The sequence below is a fragment of the Parasteatoda tepidariorum genome, chromosome 8, assembly GCF_982258835.1.
Source record: "Parasteatoda tepidariorum strain Cologne lab strain chromosome 8, Ptep-v5.0, whole genome shotgun sequence".
Lineage (NCBI taxonomy): Eukaryota > Metazoa > Arthropoda > Arachnida > Araneae > Theridiidae > Parasteatoda > Parasteatoda tepidariorum.
In genome coordinates this window covers 19,057,619-19,075,424 of record NC_141762.1, presented here as the reverse complement: position 1 = coordinate 19,075,424, position 17,806 = coordinate 19,057,619, and the positions used below count along the sequence as shown (strand labels likewise).

General features: G+C 26.3%; 1 protein-coding gene across 2 annotated transcripts; it reads left to right on the top strand.

Annotated features, from left to right (window-relative positions):
• The first annotated feature begins 36 nt into the window (after positions 1 to 36).
• eIF2Balpha (eukaryotic translation initiation factor 2B subunit alpha) lies at positions 37 to 16,580 on the top strand. 2 transcript variants are annotated; one of them, XM_043051227.3, is made up of 10 exons: positions 37 to 286; positions 3,288 to 3,339; positions 6,768 to 6,869; positions 8,610 to 8,749; positions 9,851 to 9,967; positions 11,275 to 11,387; positions 11,814 to 11,882; positions 14,452 to 14,527; positions 15,748 to 15,873; positions 16,433 to 16,580. In XM_043051227.3, exons 2-10 carry the CDS (start codon positions 3,327 to 3,329, stop codon positions 16,571 to 16,573), a joined length of 897 nt encoding a protein of 298 aa, XP_042907161.1. In that variant the 5' UTR covers positions 37 to 286; positions 3,288 to 3,326; the 3' UTR covers positions 16,574 to 16,580. The 2 variants fall into 2 exon arrangements, with proteins under 2 accessions (XP_042907161.1, XP_087006045.1); XM_087149919.1 differs by lacking the exon at positions 3,288 to 3,339 and having other exon boundaries at positions 233 to 286.
• The last annotated feature ends 1,226 nt before the right edge of the window (positions 16,581 to 17,806 follow it).

The window sequence follows — 17,806 nt, the reverse complement described above, 5'->3', positions numbered from 1 at the left end:
AAAGAGTTTTCCGACTACCTTTTTCTGTTTATCGCTCTAAAGTGAGTTTTTTTATTTATTTTTATACTTATTCCATTTAATTAATCACAAATCTGTTCCTTAAAATTAATAAATTTTAGACTATGTGGTTAAGCACTGCTTTTTTTAAAAAAAATTAATGCTGTTGTTTAATATTTTAAATTTCCACGGTTTAACTTTTAAACTGTTTATCAAACTGATGTAAATATAAACAAATCTAAAGCTGTCCAACACAGCATTGCATCATTTTTTCTTAGCAATTAATCAAGTAATAGAAATAATATAGTAATTTTTCAAAACATTTCATACATAAATATACGTTCCAATTGTCATTTTCTTTTTATGACCTTATTAAAATGTTTACACATTCTTTTTTAAATTTATAAATATCTTTACCGCCTATATTACTTAATGATTTAATGCAAATTTTTTATGGTTATTTTAACATGCAAATTATAAATTCTTATTCCTAGAAAACTGTTCATCCCTCTTCTGTTAGTAGCTGAGTTTTTTTATCTACGTTTTCTGAATAATTATAGGTTAATTTCGGCATTTTTCCTCCCCCTATCAACGTTTTCAGTGTTTTCATCGCAGCAAAAAAATGGGTGAGAATTTCTCACCCTTTCTCAAAAACAGGGTGAGATTTCAAAAAGTTAAGTGAGATTTCTAAAAATATAAAGCACAAAGAGACTTGAAGAAAAAAAATCATTTCTTTAATTATAATACATTTTTAACATCTTCTAATTTTTAAAGCATTGAATATTTTTGCTGCATCATCATATGCAAAATGTTCTACATCTACTTTTTCATCAGCTATTCTAATTAGGTTGCTCAAATGAGTGTTTGTTTCGTTTTGATCGTTTCTACCCACGTTTGTTTCATTTTCATTTGTCCGTTTCGGAGTAGAAGATATTGCCTTTACAAGGTATTTGTCCATCTTACATTAATGGGCAAAAAATTTGAACTTCTTACATGGAGAAACCTTAACTACGGTAAACACGTGGTTGCAGAGAAATGCGTTCTGAAAGAGGTTTCGTGGTTTGGAGGGATGGTGTTCTGTTGTTCTTAAAGGTTCTGAACAATACTGGTAAATAGGGAAGCTAGATAATGGGCAGATGTTGAAAATAATGAAAGATCCAGGAAGAAAAATGTAACGGATTTTATTCTAAATGGCGCAATGAGAAATTTTTTTCAAAATGCGAGAAATTCGCGAATTTTGAAATTGGTTTATAGAATGCGCGAATTTCTCGCGGTAATCATTTTTTAATGCGAGAAAAGAAAAAAATATGCGAGATTCTCGCGTTCTCGCGCTGTAGTGAAAACACTGGTTTTATTAATTACCGGGGTCACAAAATAACCCCGCGAGTCTTCCCGTTTGTTCTACAAATCAGTTTATATCTCGTTGCATATGAGTTTAGTGCATTACTTTTCGTTCCTAATTGAAGTTATTTCTTCTTGTTTTATAAGTTCATTAGTGTTTTGCTGCTTAAGTACAAATACTGTTTGCAATCTGACAAAAATACACTAACTGTGTATAAAAACCGACGACGTTACCAAACTGTGTATAAAAATCAAAGACCTGGTTATGCCACTTATTAGTGATCAACATTAGCAAACGTGTGGTCAATCAGAGTTTGAATCTTGAACCAGTGGTTCAATTATTAAGCAGTTGTTGCCTGGTTATTAAAGTTAGACACATGATACCGAATAGGAGCTTTTAGTCCTCGGTCGCTTTCAATTATTAGGTTTACATCCCCCAACACCTACCTATTACTTGATAAGAAACGTGGTTAATACCTCCTTGAAAGAAAACTTGCCGCGATTCAGAGGAAAAAAAGGAAAGCAATGCTTGCTTGTAAGGAAGGCATGAGGACCTATGGAATTTATATATTCACAATTATTCATCTGATAAATGTCTGAATAAAAGTTTTTATTTATATGAGAATCTCAAAAATTATATTTCTGTTCTCTTATTTTACACCAGCTGCATTAAACACTGTCTTCAAATTGATAAGAAAGTGAAGGAAATTTTCAGTGGGGAAGAAGTAATTTAACTTGTTGGGTCTCATAAGTGTCGTCCAGATGAACAGATCAAAAGATGCCGTTGTCCGAATAAGCAATATCATTTTCTCTCCTTTCTTTGGAAAGATAAGGCAAGGTGACAGGAAAAAGATTAATTCTTTAGTAGTGAAATAGCTTAATATTTTTAGTTTTGAAGAAGGAAAAAATGTACATGCTTTAAAAATGGGGAAAAGTTGCATATTTTTTCCGCTCAGAAATTTTTTTTTCTTCATGTTCAAAAAAAATAATATCCGGCTTGAAGAGATAGAAAATAACGTTTCAAGGCAAAAGTGTTACGAGAGTGTCCACTTTGCGGAGAATGTTGCATAATGGTTTACCCAGAAGCAGAATATTTTCAAATGTTCTGCAACAGGACTTATTAATTTATACAAATGTTCTGCAAGCATTTCACAGCCAAAAAAAGTCAGCTTTACGTTAAAATACTATATTTTCATTTATTAAAATACAGGATTATACACAGATACTCTACGTTATTTTTTAAACTAAGGCAAACATTCTTGATTTGCTACTTTTTCAATCACTTTTGAAGTGTAAAATTTTGTTAATGACGATGAATTATTGATAAATTATTATTGCAGGAAAACGCTGTCACTTATTCAAGATACAAATTGTTCTGCAGGACTTCGTTTGTTCTGCGACGTACGTCACAGTTTTAGGCACTTTCTGTTTCTGGGATGGTTTGTTCATAAAAGATTCAAGGGGAATCAAAAATTGAGAGACGTTATTGAGAGACGTCCGTTTTGCAGGACTCCTCAATAGGAGTTTTTACTGTATATATATATTGTAGTATTCAGGATATTAATTTCTTTACAATTTAAAAGATCTTTTTTAAAAGTTTCTTACAAAGCAAAGCACTGTAGCTAAATTTTTTCTGAATTCTATTAAATACTTACACTTGTTACCTAATTTTTTTTCTTTCCTTGTAGTTTATTGGTTTTAAAATATTTGCATTTTACATTTTTTTTCTCTCAAGTTTAAAGCATTAGTTGTGATGAAGATTTGGCAATGCTGATTTTACTAAATTCTTCTCCTCATAGTTAAAGTAGCCTAAATAGAAGAAAATTATTTCCTTTAAGCACTCACTAATTTGATTTAAATGTATAATGATTTATATAAATATATCTTAATTTTGATGATTGTAAAATAATTAATTTTAAACGATAGAATGTATTATTTTTTTTTTTCAGGTCTTGCCGCTTTTGAAAATTATTTTATGAATTGAAAATATGGACAATAATAGTAACTACATTTGATTTTAAAATTCTTACCTTTTCATTTTAGTGGTATATTGCAGGTTTTATATTCAGTGGAACCCTGGTGTTACGTTGTCCCAGGGTTGGCAGGTTTTTGACATGTGACAGTTTTTGACAGTTTAAACCATGGTTTAAACCGTCACGTCAAAAACCTCACTGTCAAAATTGTCGAAAATGTCAAAAACCTATATTCATATGTGAAATTTAATTAATACATAAAATTTATATATTTTTTATAAAGGATAGTGTTTCTAAATATGTTCCAGAAAAAATAAATTTAAAATTTTGAAGAAACACTTATATTTTGAATAATAACCAAAATCTTGTACTTTTGAAAGCTCACATCTTTTGTAATATTATGTATTCATTTACATGTGTTATTGAAAATCTGCAGTGATATTATTAAGAAATTTATTTATAACCAAATTTAGTGTATAGTATAGATTATACTAAAAATTAGACATTTTTAAAGATAAACATTAGCAGTTTTGTACATTAGACATCTTTTAAAGAAAAATCTTTTTAATATTCTTTTAAATCTTCTTAATAATCTTTTTAACATAAGACAATCCAAATTTAGGTGCTTTCTGTTAAATACACAGAGTAATTAGTGTCGGTTTACAGTATATCCAGCCTATTCATTTACTATGCTGAAAATTTAGTTTATCCAAATACTTGTGAATTTCATTTTGCTGAATACTATATACATAGTTTTGTTGAATATCTAAATATTCAGCTGTTGAATAATTACTTCTTGCTTTCAAGATATGCATTATTTGTGTTCTTAATACAAGTGGGGGAAAAAAATTAAGAGGTAAAAATTGTTTTAAAATGATAAGTGTAATAATTATAAATAAATATAATAAACAATATGAATTATATTTATCATTATTCACAAATATAACTACTTTTAAATTCAAATTAACATACTAGATAATAAAGATATTCGGTATAACATTAAAATTTTTTTTCATACACTTGTATCAAGTTTGTATTTATACAACATAACTTGTAAGTTCCTTATAAATATTAGTTATATGTTCCTTATATGTCAAAAATGCATAGTAATAAACTTTTAATTTTCTTAAGTATCAAAAAAAAAAATTTTTTTTTTCAAAATATAAATATTTAAAAAAAATTTGTGCAAAATTTTTCTGCACATGCATTTGAATATAAATTTCTCAGATTTTAAATCTGTTATTTTACCTTAATTTTAATTAAAAAATATTTTAAAACCTGCTGATTACCTATAGTATAATTAAATTTCAATATAATGCATGGCAACTGCTGGTAGTTTTGAAGTTTATATATTTTTTTGGCAAACTTTAGTTTTTGACATTTTTGACGGGTTTTTGACGGTTTAAACCAGTATTATACCCTTGTCATGTCAAAAACCACTTTTTGACGTCAAAAACCCAACCCTGCGTTGTCCGTTTTATTCGGTAATCCCCTTTCTACGTCATTTTCTGCTGGCACGTAAAAATTGCCCATACTGATAATGTTAAATTATCATGGATTTTACATTATCCTTTTTAAGAAAATCCTACTACATACATTTTTCTAACAGAACAAAATCATTTTTTCTCTACAAAACTCTCACAAACCTTTTTTGATTTTTCTTTTTCTTCTTTTCTTTTCTTTTTTTCTTCTTCTTTTCTTCTATAAAATGCAAATAAACAAGTATCCTCTTTTTAAAGAGGATACTTGTTTATTTGCATTTTATAGCTTTTCTTAAATTTTTTCTATTTCATCTTATTGTAAATTCTGTCTATGAGAAGAGTAAGGAAGTGTATACGCTTAATAGTAAAATTTGTGAGTGGAATTTTTTCCAGCAAATTTCAAATTTTGTTATCTTTTAATTATTTAATAATTTAAAGAATGTTACACTAAACAATTGGTTTGGCAATCATTTATTTTACTTGATTCTGATGCAAGATGCTTCAAAAGCAAATAAAATCTTTTTGGAAGGTCTGAATTTTGATTTCCACAGTGTTGGATAGTGTCGACTCAAATGCATTACAAATGGGTTTAACAAAGCTTCCGTGAATTAATTGCTTCTTGGTATCCAATGGGAACATTGGTCCTTTGAAATTAAATTGCCTGTCTGAAGATCTTTCGAATCCCATGATGTGTATATCATCTGCAACATACATTCTACTACTTTTCAATATCTGATTTAATGGCTGCTGCTAATGATAGTGATGAAAACAATGACAATAAGCAAGAAATATCAGAGGATATACCCACAACTGATCTAGAGTTTGAAAGCATATAAACTCTAAAACATTTGTTAATGTAAACTATAAAGCAAACAATACTAAGTATTCAGAGCAATATTGTTGAAATTGTATTCAAAAACTAAAAAAGATTACACCTTTTTTCTATTAATTCTTGTTAGTTAAATGTTTGAAAAATGTACTTAAATCCCCCCCCCCCCCCCCCGGATTTTACATTACCTTGCTTAGTGCATTTTTTGAGGCTAGTCCGACGGAGAACATAAAATTTGGGTTCCACTATATATTATTATTGTCACTACATCAAAACCGCTAATCTTCTTGTTTGACAATCTTCACTTAAGGACTTTTTTAATTTGTTTTTTAGCAAATTATCTCGAATGTAACTTTTCATTCCAGTTTCTGTTATGGTATTGATGCACTATTGCATTTCTCTATTAATATTATGGTATTTTTGTTTAAATCTAATAGTATGCTAAATATTTTTCTCGTCAAATTCGGTGTTTTATTAACTGTATTGAATTACTGTAAAATATTTAATACATTGACCTTTTTTAAAGTAATCTGAAAATAGTGTTTTGTGAATGTATTCTTTATTGATATCTTGATTGAATTTCTTATAATAATTTCATTGCTTAAAACATAATATACATATCAATTTTTGATTTTTAAAGAAATGAAAATATATTATAATTACAGAAATATTTATAATTACATTAAAGAATGTAGGAGTTTATTTAAAAAACTTAGTTCTTATAAAAATTTAAATGTAAGATTGTAAAAAAAGTTAACTTTTAGTACTGATAACTTTATTAGTAGTAATGGTAACACATGATAATGTTAATCTGTGTGTATCAGAGTAAATTTTTTTTGAACTCAAAGGTTTAGCTTAAACATAGCTTAGTTTACCATGTAGCCAGAACATTACAAATTTTTTTTTTAATATTTAATGATTTTAATGAATTACATTTAAATAATTTTTAACAGAATTATTAAATTTTTTTTTCAAAAATAAAATTATTGGCAAAAAGTTAAGGTGTGCTGCATTTAAAAAATTGTAACTTTTTAAAAAATGTTTATATAAAGTCTTTTTTTTTTTTTAATTATTATTCTGTGCCAGAAATAGAGTATCTTGGTAATTTTTTTCTATTATTAACTTTCTCATAAATGTCTCTTTAAGGTGCTGTTCAGGATTTCAAAAGTATTCTAGATAATGAACCTAATGTGTCACCTGCAGTTGCTGCTTTACGTGTGCTACTAGATTTCATGGTTAAAGACACATGTAAGGAATTTATATTATGATATATTATTTATTATCATACATACACTAACTAGTAAAGGAAACAATAGTAAATTTTAGCTTGTAACGGGAAAAGTTTTTTTATGTATTTGATTGAATTTTTTAAGATTGAATTCAAACAAAATATCCCAATAGCAACACCAACTTTACGTTTTTTTTTTTTTTAGACTGAAATGAGGATACAAGGGTAGTTAGACAAGGAAAATGTGATGATAAAAGCCATTGTAAATCTATGCTTTTAAAAATCCTCAAATTTAATTATTAAGCTAATGAAAATTGATCACAATAAAGCTGAGAAAAAATGTAATGACAAATTTCATTAATTTTTACCCCAAAAAGTGCAGTTAGCAAATTTTGCTATCAAATATATGCACACTTTATGTTAAGTATCTGAAACTTTAAAGCTAATGTGAGTAATATTAATAATTTTTAAAAAAAAAATAAAGTTATATAAGATTTGTATGTCAAAAAATTGAGCAAATCTTTTCTGTAAAGTTTCGCCAGTGAGACAAGCAAATTTATTATTAGTTGGGTCACAAAAAATTTTTTTTTAAAAATTCTATTTATACCAGAAGTATTTTTAAATCAAATATATATACAATAATGTCTAATTGTCCCATGGATGACAGGGGAATATTTCTATTCAATGAAATTGAAATTTCTATAACATTAATAATCTTAAATCAATTCTCTATGATCTAACAGTATTATTTAAAAACAAGCACTTCTGAGTTTCTTATTGTTTGTGTGTGAGCTGATGAAGGGATTATATCTTTGACCCCAGTTTTTTATTATGTTATTTTATTTTAATAATTTTCTTCTACTCTCTTCATTATTCTGTAATTTTTTCCATATTTTCTCAATATTTTGAGCTTATTTTATGAGTTCTATATACTTGCAGCTTATGTGCAGTAAATAAAACTTATTAATATTCTTTATTTTTCTCTTTTCTTAATCCCTTTTGTATTTATTTATTGTGCTATATAAATATATATATATATATATATATATATATATATATATATATATATATATATATATATATATATATATATATATATATATATATATATATATTAATAATATAATTATTTACCGAAATATTTTATTTTGAACTAAAATTTCATATCATGAATTTTGAGAAAAAATGTGTCAGGGATAGACTTTAGTAAGTAAAAGAGTACCAAATAAATGAGATTTGGGTATTCACTGTTGGGTAATCACTCAGTACAATCCAATTTCGGTTATTTCCTTCCCCCTTACGGACACCCTTCCTGGTTTACATTTCAGTTTGTGTGGAAAACTAATCTCTAACTTGAATTATATTTCTTCCATATGAAAAATAAAACTGAACCCGTACTATTCATAACTCCTGTAGAAAGAATTTCAATGTAAAATTATGTATGATTTTTAAATCACATTAGAATAGTAAGCATTTCAAATATTGTCTTTTTTTAATTTCAAAATTACATTTGTTACCCCTTGATTAAAGCAATATCATGTGAGGTTATTTAAAAAATTTATTTTATGATAATTCTTTTTTTTTTTCTCTAATGTTGCTCATAATTTGTTTGTATATCTGAAAAATAAATTAATTTTAATTTTGATTTTCCTACATATCTTTAGTCTCACTGGAGTTCTGCAATATATATTTCTGTGTCATTTTCATTGTTTTATGTGAATCTGCAATTTAGATTTTCAATCATCATGTCTTACTTTTAGCTGAAACTCTACAAGGCTTAGAAAAAAACATAAAATCTCTTGTTGAGGCATTAAATAAGGTAGATTGTTCCGTTACATCAGTTAAATCAGCCTGTGAACTTTTCATGCGATTTATTACACTTACATCCTTGGATCATAGTGTAAGTATTAGCTTACTTTTTGTTCATCCATTATCAACATTAATTTGTATTATAATGTGGATATTTTTTATCTACAATTTTAACCATGACCTGGAAATATAAAATTTTACTTTAATTTAGTTTATTATGCTTTCTACATTTCTTTCATCATATTTTATATTTCGTTGTCATAATTTTTGCCTCTTTGGTCAATATAATAAACCTTAAAAATTAAAGTTGTCTCATAATTCTGAAGCACAGAAAAACTCTGTTATATTTTCTGTAAGAACTTATTAAATCCAGACAACTTTGGCATCCAGCTTGAACTCAATATTGAATTCTATTTAAGTCTATCTTCATAAATTTGAAATTGTTATAGTGTTAATATATACACAATCTAGTGTTCCCACCATATTTTTATCTTACTTATTAAGCTTCAAAAAAATTTTATGAGGACAAAGAATATTAAAAATAAATGTATTTTATAAAAGAAATGTTTAGAGGAAGACTTTTGTTCCCGATCCTTGTAAGTTTTTTTATTAAAATTAGTAGTTTTTTTTAGAATGTGATGTATTCAAATAGTGTTGCCAAATTAGATAAATTTCTGCAATTTTGGGGGCACATAAGACAAATGTGTGTTTATATACGTATATATATATACATTATTTTCTATTATATTTTGTATGGTTAAATGGTGGATATTGACTTAGTCAAGTTTGGTTTGTATCAGGTTGTAGTGCTGATTAAGAAGACGAATACACATACTGAAATTTTTTTTTAGATACTTTGTATCATCTTAAGAAAAGTTTCTAATAAAAATAGGTTAATAATTTGTTATACAAAGGAATAGGCAAATATGTTTTGTTTAAAATAAACAAATTTAAAGTTTTTTACAATTGTGAATAATTATTTGAAACTGCAATACAAAACTGATAATTTACCATGTAAATAAAAGTTATTTATTCATCCAATATTTTGACCTTTATATTTGCTACAAATAGTAAATGATAAGCGATACAAGACCTAATTCTTTTCAATTCATAGTTATTGCACATTTTCCCAAGTTCCTTTTAGGTGAATATGTTTCTATTTCTTATTATGTTTTCTTTTTTCTTTTCAAAGGATTTTGAGGAGTGCAAAAAAGTTTTATCTCAAAGAGGAACTGTTTTTCTAAATAGGCTTTCAAATGCTAGACATAAGATAGCAAAAGCTGGCCAATCTTTCATTGTTGATGATATAGTAAGTACAATATTTCATGAACAATAGAAAGTAGTGTGAGTAAATTATTATAAATAATTTATAATATATTAATTTCTTTGTGTTTATTTCCTTTCAATATTTCCTCAAGGGCTATTGGAATATGTTGTAAGCTGTTAGAGTGTGCTTTTTTTTACCAATAAATTGAACAAATGATGAAATTGTCACATTTTGACGAAAATCAAAGAGGTGATAGATAATTGTAATAAATGTGCAACATATTAATTTATTGAGCACATTTTTTTTATAATTTTAAAAATAACTTTTCATTTCTTTATTTATATTTTAATATTTTCTGAAAGGTTTTTCAAATATTTTGTTAATAGTTTGTATGTGACTTACTTTACTTAAAAATTGAACAAATGATTAAAAAAATTAAACTTTGATTAAAAAATAATACTGCAAAATTATTTACATATAACAAGATTTTAATAAGCCTTTTTGCAAGGGAAATGATTCAAGAATGACTAACTATTCTTTTAACATAACATGCTTTTTTTCATATTTGAATTGTAATTTTGTATTTAATTTTTATATTTCATTTATCATATATTAATGTTTTTCAATTTCATAATTTTCCATTATTCTCTGTTCTGTGGCTATTTAATTATGTAAATGAAATATATATTTGTTGAATTTTTTGTTATGTCTTTATTAAATTTTTAATTTTAATATTCCTAACAATTATTATTATTATTATATATATATATATATATATATATATATATAATGATTTCTTGGCATGTGAATTTTAAAAAATATGATTATAAAATGAAATATAAAGAAATTAAAAAATCCACTGATTAGATTCCTCACTCTTCAGGTAAATTTGCAATTTTGAGGTCTGCATACCATCTTACCATAAGGAATGATCTGAAAGTTGGAACAAAAAACTTAAATATTTTAGAAGCTGTTGTACTTTTTAAAAATTACAAATTTTACAAAATTGTTCTGCAAATTATCAAAAATGAAAATTATCAAAATAAATAAATAATTCTTAATTTTTGTAAATTTTAATGATCCCAGATAATGTGGCAAAACTATGTTTTTATGAAAAGTTATAATAGCAAAACTATGTTATCGTTATGTCACTTATTAATTTATGTTAGTCTGTTAGATACTTTGCTTCTATAAATATTTCTTAATGTATAAAAATGTTTTTATAAATGTGTAAACTTATGAAAATATTTAAAAATGTTTTCATACATTCTAAAAGTTTGAGAAAACTTTTATTCAACTTATTTTTTTGCAAATGTCATTTTTATTGAGATGCTTCTTTAAAATTTCAGAATATACTAATACATTCCCATTCAAGAGTGGTCTATGAAACTTTAATTGCCGCATTTAATGCAAGAAAAAGATTTCATGTCTATGTAACAGAATCAGCACCAGATTTTTCTGGGTAAGTACTACTTAGATGTTTTTGCATGTAATTTTCACCTTTTTTAATTTTCGTAAATCTTATTACATCCTTAGTTTCCTTTTTTAGTGAACAATTAAAATTAGCAATGTTTAATGCTTGTTAAATTATATTAATGTTATTTTTTTTAGTAGAATATCCCTTAAATTTAAGGACATTAATTTTCTCATACATGCACGTTGTTTGAGTGCAACTAGTTTGCCAATTGCTAAAATTATATTAGTAAAGTCATCTAATTTCGAGAAATATTTTTAAAAATTCTATCTTTAGTTTGCTATTCTTACCTATCAATAAAATCATTATAAAATGAAGTAAAATTTAAAATAGAAAAGTAAACTTATGTTTCTTTTTTATACTATTATATTTAAAATGTGATTTTTTTAAATTTTTTTTATTTATTTTTTGTAGTAAAATGATGTTTGACAAACTAGAGAAAGCAGGATTGTCGTGTACGTTAATTCTTGATGCTGCTGTCAGGTATGTTGATTGTAATTTTCTTTGTCAATGAGATTAAAATATGTCCTGTAAAATATGGCAACTTTTAAAAGTTTGAATATAATTTTTTTTTTCAATGAGATAAAAATATACCAAGTAAATTTTAACTATTTTTTAAAGTTTAACTACTTTTTAAAGCTTAAATATAATTTTCTTTTCCAATAAGATTAAAATATAAGCACTAGATCTCGGCCGCTTAAAGACGGAAATAAATCTTTAAGTTAAGGATTTTCAACTCCTTTAAGATTTATTTCAAATGTTACTTTTCAAAGTGTATTTTAACACAAAACCAAGTTTAACATAACAATTTGAAACATTGCTTATATAATTTATTTTTGTGCAGTTCATTAGTTTTTAGAAATTTTTTTAACTAATGTGTGAAAAAACTTTGGTCACTTCATTTCTTATATCTTTATACCAGTTAAGTAAGGAAGATTTTATGCTGCTTATGTAAAATTCTACCAGGAGTTAAAATGAACTTATCATGCAGTTTCATCATCCTTAAAAATGATTAGTGTGTGCCTCAAAATGCTTAGAATCAAAATCTGTTTTTTTTTTTTTTTTTTAATTGTTATTTAAATTTAGTGGATTCCCTTACATGTTAGGGTTTACAGAAACGAAGTTGTTAACGTCTTTGTTAGGGAAAGTAGCAAATTCCCCTCTGGCCCTTCCACCAAACTGAGTACTTCTGGGGTCCACTTCCTGTTTTTGGCTAACATAAATGCCACTTGGAGGACCCCACCCGAATATGCCTGGAATGCCACTGAGTCCCCTAGACCAGTGGTGCGCAAACTAGGGGTCGCGACCCCTGCGGGGGTCGCCAAATTTTTATGACATGCATTATCCCTGCATGCTGCATACTATACAGTGTACATATAAAGAGGGAAGCGCTGTCACTCACTGTTTAATTGCAATTTCATGCTGTCCACTCTTTCTTTGACCGTAATGCGTAATATATTCTCTATCTGGCTATCCGTGGAAGAACAATATCCCGTTTTATGCAAGAATGCCATCAGAATGTTAATACAATTTGCATCAACGTATTTATGTGAAACTGGATTTAGCAAACTAGTTTCAATAAAAACTAAATACCGCTCGCGTTTAGACCCTGAAGATGATATGCGAATTGCAATTAGCAACATACATCCAAACATCGATGAGATAATTAGAAACTTGCAGCCACATACATTTCATAAAAGGGAAATTACTGATTTTTGTGTTATACAAAAAGTATTTTCTTAAAATTATAAATAAAATTAATATGAGTCAAATATGATGATGTTTTTATTCGATGAAACGAAAGAAATGCTCAAAATATACATCGTATTTGTGAACATTTATCTCTAGGGGTCGCCAAAAATTTTCTCTCTACAAAAGGGGTCGCAGTCGAAAAAAGTTTGCGCACCACTGCCCTAGACTATAATTGCAGTGCTCCCATCCAAGAATTGCTTAGACTACTCTATCTAAACTTAGGACTAGTCACATTAAGAATCTATTTTTTAGCAGAAACGAGAAGACTTAAGCTGTTTTGCCATTTCTTCTCTCGTATCTTAGATTGTATTGGTGTCTATGAGGCAGCTGTTGAATGAGGATGATGCAATTTTTTATTTAATTGTGTGACATGGGCCCCTGAACTTGGTTTAGCTTATCTAAGCTTAGGGAATAAGCAACAGCATTATTCAAATTTAACTGTTCTAAAGTTATTTTTTAAATTTAAACTTTAGATGTTATTGATTTTGCCAGATATAGTGATTAAAATAAGAAAAAGTTATTAGTAATTTTCATTTTGTGCATTAATATAATTTTTACTTTAATTCGAAATGTATGTTGCAAAATAAAATTAGTTATCTTCATAAAAGTTCCTAAAACTGTTAACCTTTTTTTAATAGTTTATTTAGTCTAGTGTGAGTTAAAAAGGTTTTGATAGTCTGTAGTCATTTAGACAAATTATTTAATTTTGAAAACTTTTTAAATTAAAAAAAAATAGCCTTTGTATCATTTAAGTCATCCAATTGTAAAATCTGCTAATTTCACTTCTAGAGAACGATATATCAATGTATCAAGTTCATAAGTTTCAATATGAACATATTCTAAATTAAGTTTTTATTAGCCTAATTTTTGAAAGAAAATTCCTAGCTGACATGCATTGTAATATAATAACTAATTATTGTTTTAGAATAAATCAACTCTTTATTGTGTATTGGTAATACATCCGTAATAATTTTTAACAAACTGCAGTTAATTGTTTTTTTTATTTGAAAAAAAAATATTATTAATTTACTAAAAAAATAGTTTTTTGGTTTTTAACAAAAACAAATATTTTTGTTTTTCATTCAAAAAAATTTTTTTTTTTTTTTTTTTTTGCAGAAATTATATAAAACGTTAGATGTGAAATCCATGTTTGAAAGTTATAAGTAAACTTTTGCTTTATACTGGTGTTCATTTACCCTGCTTTTGTCATATAGAAATTTCTTTAGAAATATTTATGTTCAATCTACTTTTGTACTTATTTGAGCTTTATTTATTTCTTTATTTTTACATTTCTTTAAAGCTATGTTTTAGAAAAAGTTGACTTAGTTTTCCTTGGAGCTGAGGGAATTGTGGAAAGTGGAGGAATAATAAATAAAGTAAATATGCACATAGAATTATTTCAATTACTCTTATTCGATAACTTTATTTTACTCTTATAATTAGTCGAAAACTTCATAACCTAAAACTTCTGCCTTATCTTAAATTTTATATTTACACAATAAACTGACATTCACAGTTCAGCTGGATTCTGACTATTTCTCAATATAAAATAAACATTTGATAAAATTACAAAAAACAAAATTTATGACTTATTTTCATTATTTATGGACTTGAAATTAGATTTCTGAAAGTTTTGTCATGGTATAAACTATTAATGTAAACAGCAAACACTCAAAACACATAGTGCATCATTTTGGTTTTAAAGAAATATAAGTTTGATAGTTGGCAGAATATATGAATATAGTTAGTTTTTTAACTTATTTTTATAATTTATCGAATTGAAATAAGATTTCTGAAAATTCTCACATCTTAAACTTTTTTAATGTAATCAACGAAAAATCAAAACATACTGTGCATCACATGTGTTAGATGATGGACTAAAAATATTTTAGTTAACATTTAATTTCATGATTTGTAGAATTAAAATAATATTTCTGAAAATTCTGTCTGAAACTCTATTAACGTAACATTTAACCAAAATCCATAGGGTGCCATAAATTTTATTTATAACATAGTGAAATTCCTAAAGCTTCTACCACATAATTTTATATTAACACAAAAACCAAAGCAGAAAATTAGTTGCATGAAATTTCTATTTTAACAATTTTTCTAAAATGTAAATAATTATATTTAGATTATAGATTATTATTCTTTGCCTAATTGATGGGATTAAAATAAAAGTTTTTAAAGCTTTTGTTAAATTTTAATAACAAAATAAGCAACCAAAATCTATCATGAGTAATTTATTTTTAAATAAATAAAAATATGTAAAATCTTTACTGACCAAAACTTTTAATTGTATATTTCTCTGAGTAGACAATTTAATCATACCTTTTTTATAAAATGTTTATTTTTGTTCTTACTAAACTTCTACAAACGGTTACAGTCTTTTGAACTATATTCTAAATGTTTTCATTTTCATATAGCTTTTCTTAACAATATATATTTTTTTAATGGGAATATTGTGTTTCTTAACAATGTAAAGATATATTTTATTGCTGATTATACTTTTTTTTATTTAAACTTATTTGAAGTGAAACTATATAAATGGGATCTTATGCTTATCAGTTAATTCTTTGTTTATTTTTCTTTCCAGATAGGTACTTATAACATAGCAATTTGTGCAAAGGAACTGAACAAGCCTGTTTATGTTTTAGCTGAAAGTTTTAAATTCTTACGCTTGTATCCTCTGAATCAAAGGGATTTACCCAATGAATTAAAAGTATGTTTTGATCTAAATTAAATTTATTTATTATTTAAAGTAGCACTATACTCTTTTTTCCATATTTCTTTATCAGGATAAGCATTTTTAATTTTCTTATAAGGACGAATATGTAGATTTTGTTATTCTTACCTAAAACCTCTTTCTGCCAAAATTCATACCTGGTGTTCCAATAAAACTGGTCTTCAAAAAAATGCTAGCTTATTTGTATATAATTAAGATCTTAAAATTATAAGTATTTTTTGTATATTAAATCTATAAACATTGGTAAAATATGTAATTGTTTTTCATTTACACATGATTTATCATTCATAAAAATAAATGAAATAGTTTTGTATTTTAATGTTCTATTTCCTGAAACCAAACTAATAAACAAATAGCAATAATTTTATTTTAGCTGGCATTATATATAGAATAAGAATATTAAGATCACTCAATTGTCTCATATTTTGTATTTTATTTTAAAAGTTTTGTTTAACTATGTGTCATGTTCGATGTTATCAGTGCATATAAAAACATTTCTAAGTAAAATAAATATTTATTATAACCTTTCTTTCAGCATTTATCGGCTAAAGTAAATTCAAAGGAGCATCCACTCGTTGATTACACACCACCAGCCTACATCACATTATTATTTTCAGATTTAGGCATACTTACACCGTCTGTTGTAAGTGATGAACTAATTAAATTGTACATGTGATGCTGTACCTTATTATTGTTTTTTTTAATTGCTTAGGAAAGTTTTCTAAATAAATATTTGTTTTTAAAAAATGTTTATGTTTTTATTTTTTTTTCATATTGCTAGAAATATTATTTATTTGTGAGAGTCCCATTGTAAGACATGACTGGCTGCAGTCAGTGATTACTTTACTTAGATCAGCCTGTGAATAGACGGAGGGGGTGCTTTGTTAGCACTTGTTAGGCTGTTCTACGATGAAGTGCTCAACTTCACATTTGGGTCATCGCGCTACCAAAACGGAAGAGCCACCCTCTTTGCAGAGGAACAAAATTGCAATGGCATATCAACAGACCATCCTCAGGGATGTTTTACCAGACCCTTAACCATTTGTACATTGTGCTAGTGCAACATGAATATAGTACTACAACTTATTTGAGAGAAGAACTGATTTATTAAAGATAAATAAATCTATGAATTTGATCTTAAAAGAATTAATTGTTATGGTAAACCTCTTGTTTATCAGAAGAAAAAAAAAAGATGATTAATCAAAAATAAGTAGTATGCCCCCTTAGTCTTTCAACCTCAACCTTAGAAAGACAACATTATTGTAATTTCCTTTTCTATCCTTAAGAATGTTTAAACATGTAGCACGCATAAGCAAACTTTTAACTCACAACTTATTTACTTTGTTATACAACTTTATTGGTCAACATACCAAAAGTGAGTATACAACCACTGTAGCTGGCATAACATGGTTTCAGTCTTAAAGTTGGTTAAATGTTTTATCAAATTTTTAAATCTTCAACAATGAAGAAATTTTAATTATGGACAAAGGAGGTATGGGACATATTTTTAAAAGACGAATTCTTTATTCAATCTCAAAATATATTCCAATTCACAGAGACAGTATGTCACTTATGAGTTTATAGTGAATTATAATGTTTGAAAAAGTAAAATAAAACATGCTACTAATTTTGTCACTAAAGATAGCTATTACCAATCTTTAATATCTCTAAATTACATTTCTCAAAAGGATGAAAAAGCTGAAACAATGGTATGTTCCACCTTTTCCTTCACGTAATATTTTAGTAAGAAATTTATTTGAAATTAGATGTGGTTTATAGGATTAATTTAACAGCTCATTTACAAATTATTATATTGGGTCTACGGAATATTAAAATGAGATTGAAAACTTTCCTTGAGAATATAGTAGTTTATTATCAACATTGCAAAATAACAATAGGTACCGACAAT

Bases quoted from the DNA above. Each gene is read 5' to 3' on its own strand.
- eIF2Balpha (XM_043051227.3), top strand. The intron at 6,870-8,609 runs GTAAGGAATTTA...TCTTACTTTTAG, and splicing joins TTTCATGGTTAAAGACACAT to CTGAAACTCTACAAGGCTTA. The intron at 14,528-15,747 runs GTAAATATGCAC...TTTTCTTTCCAG, and splicing joins GTGGAGGAATAATAAATAAA to ATAGGTACTTATAACATAGC.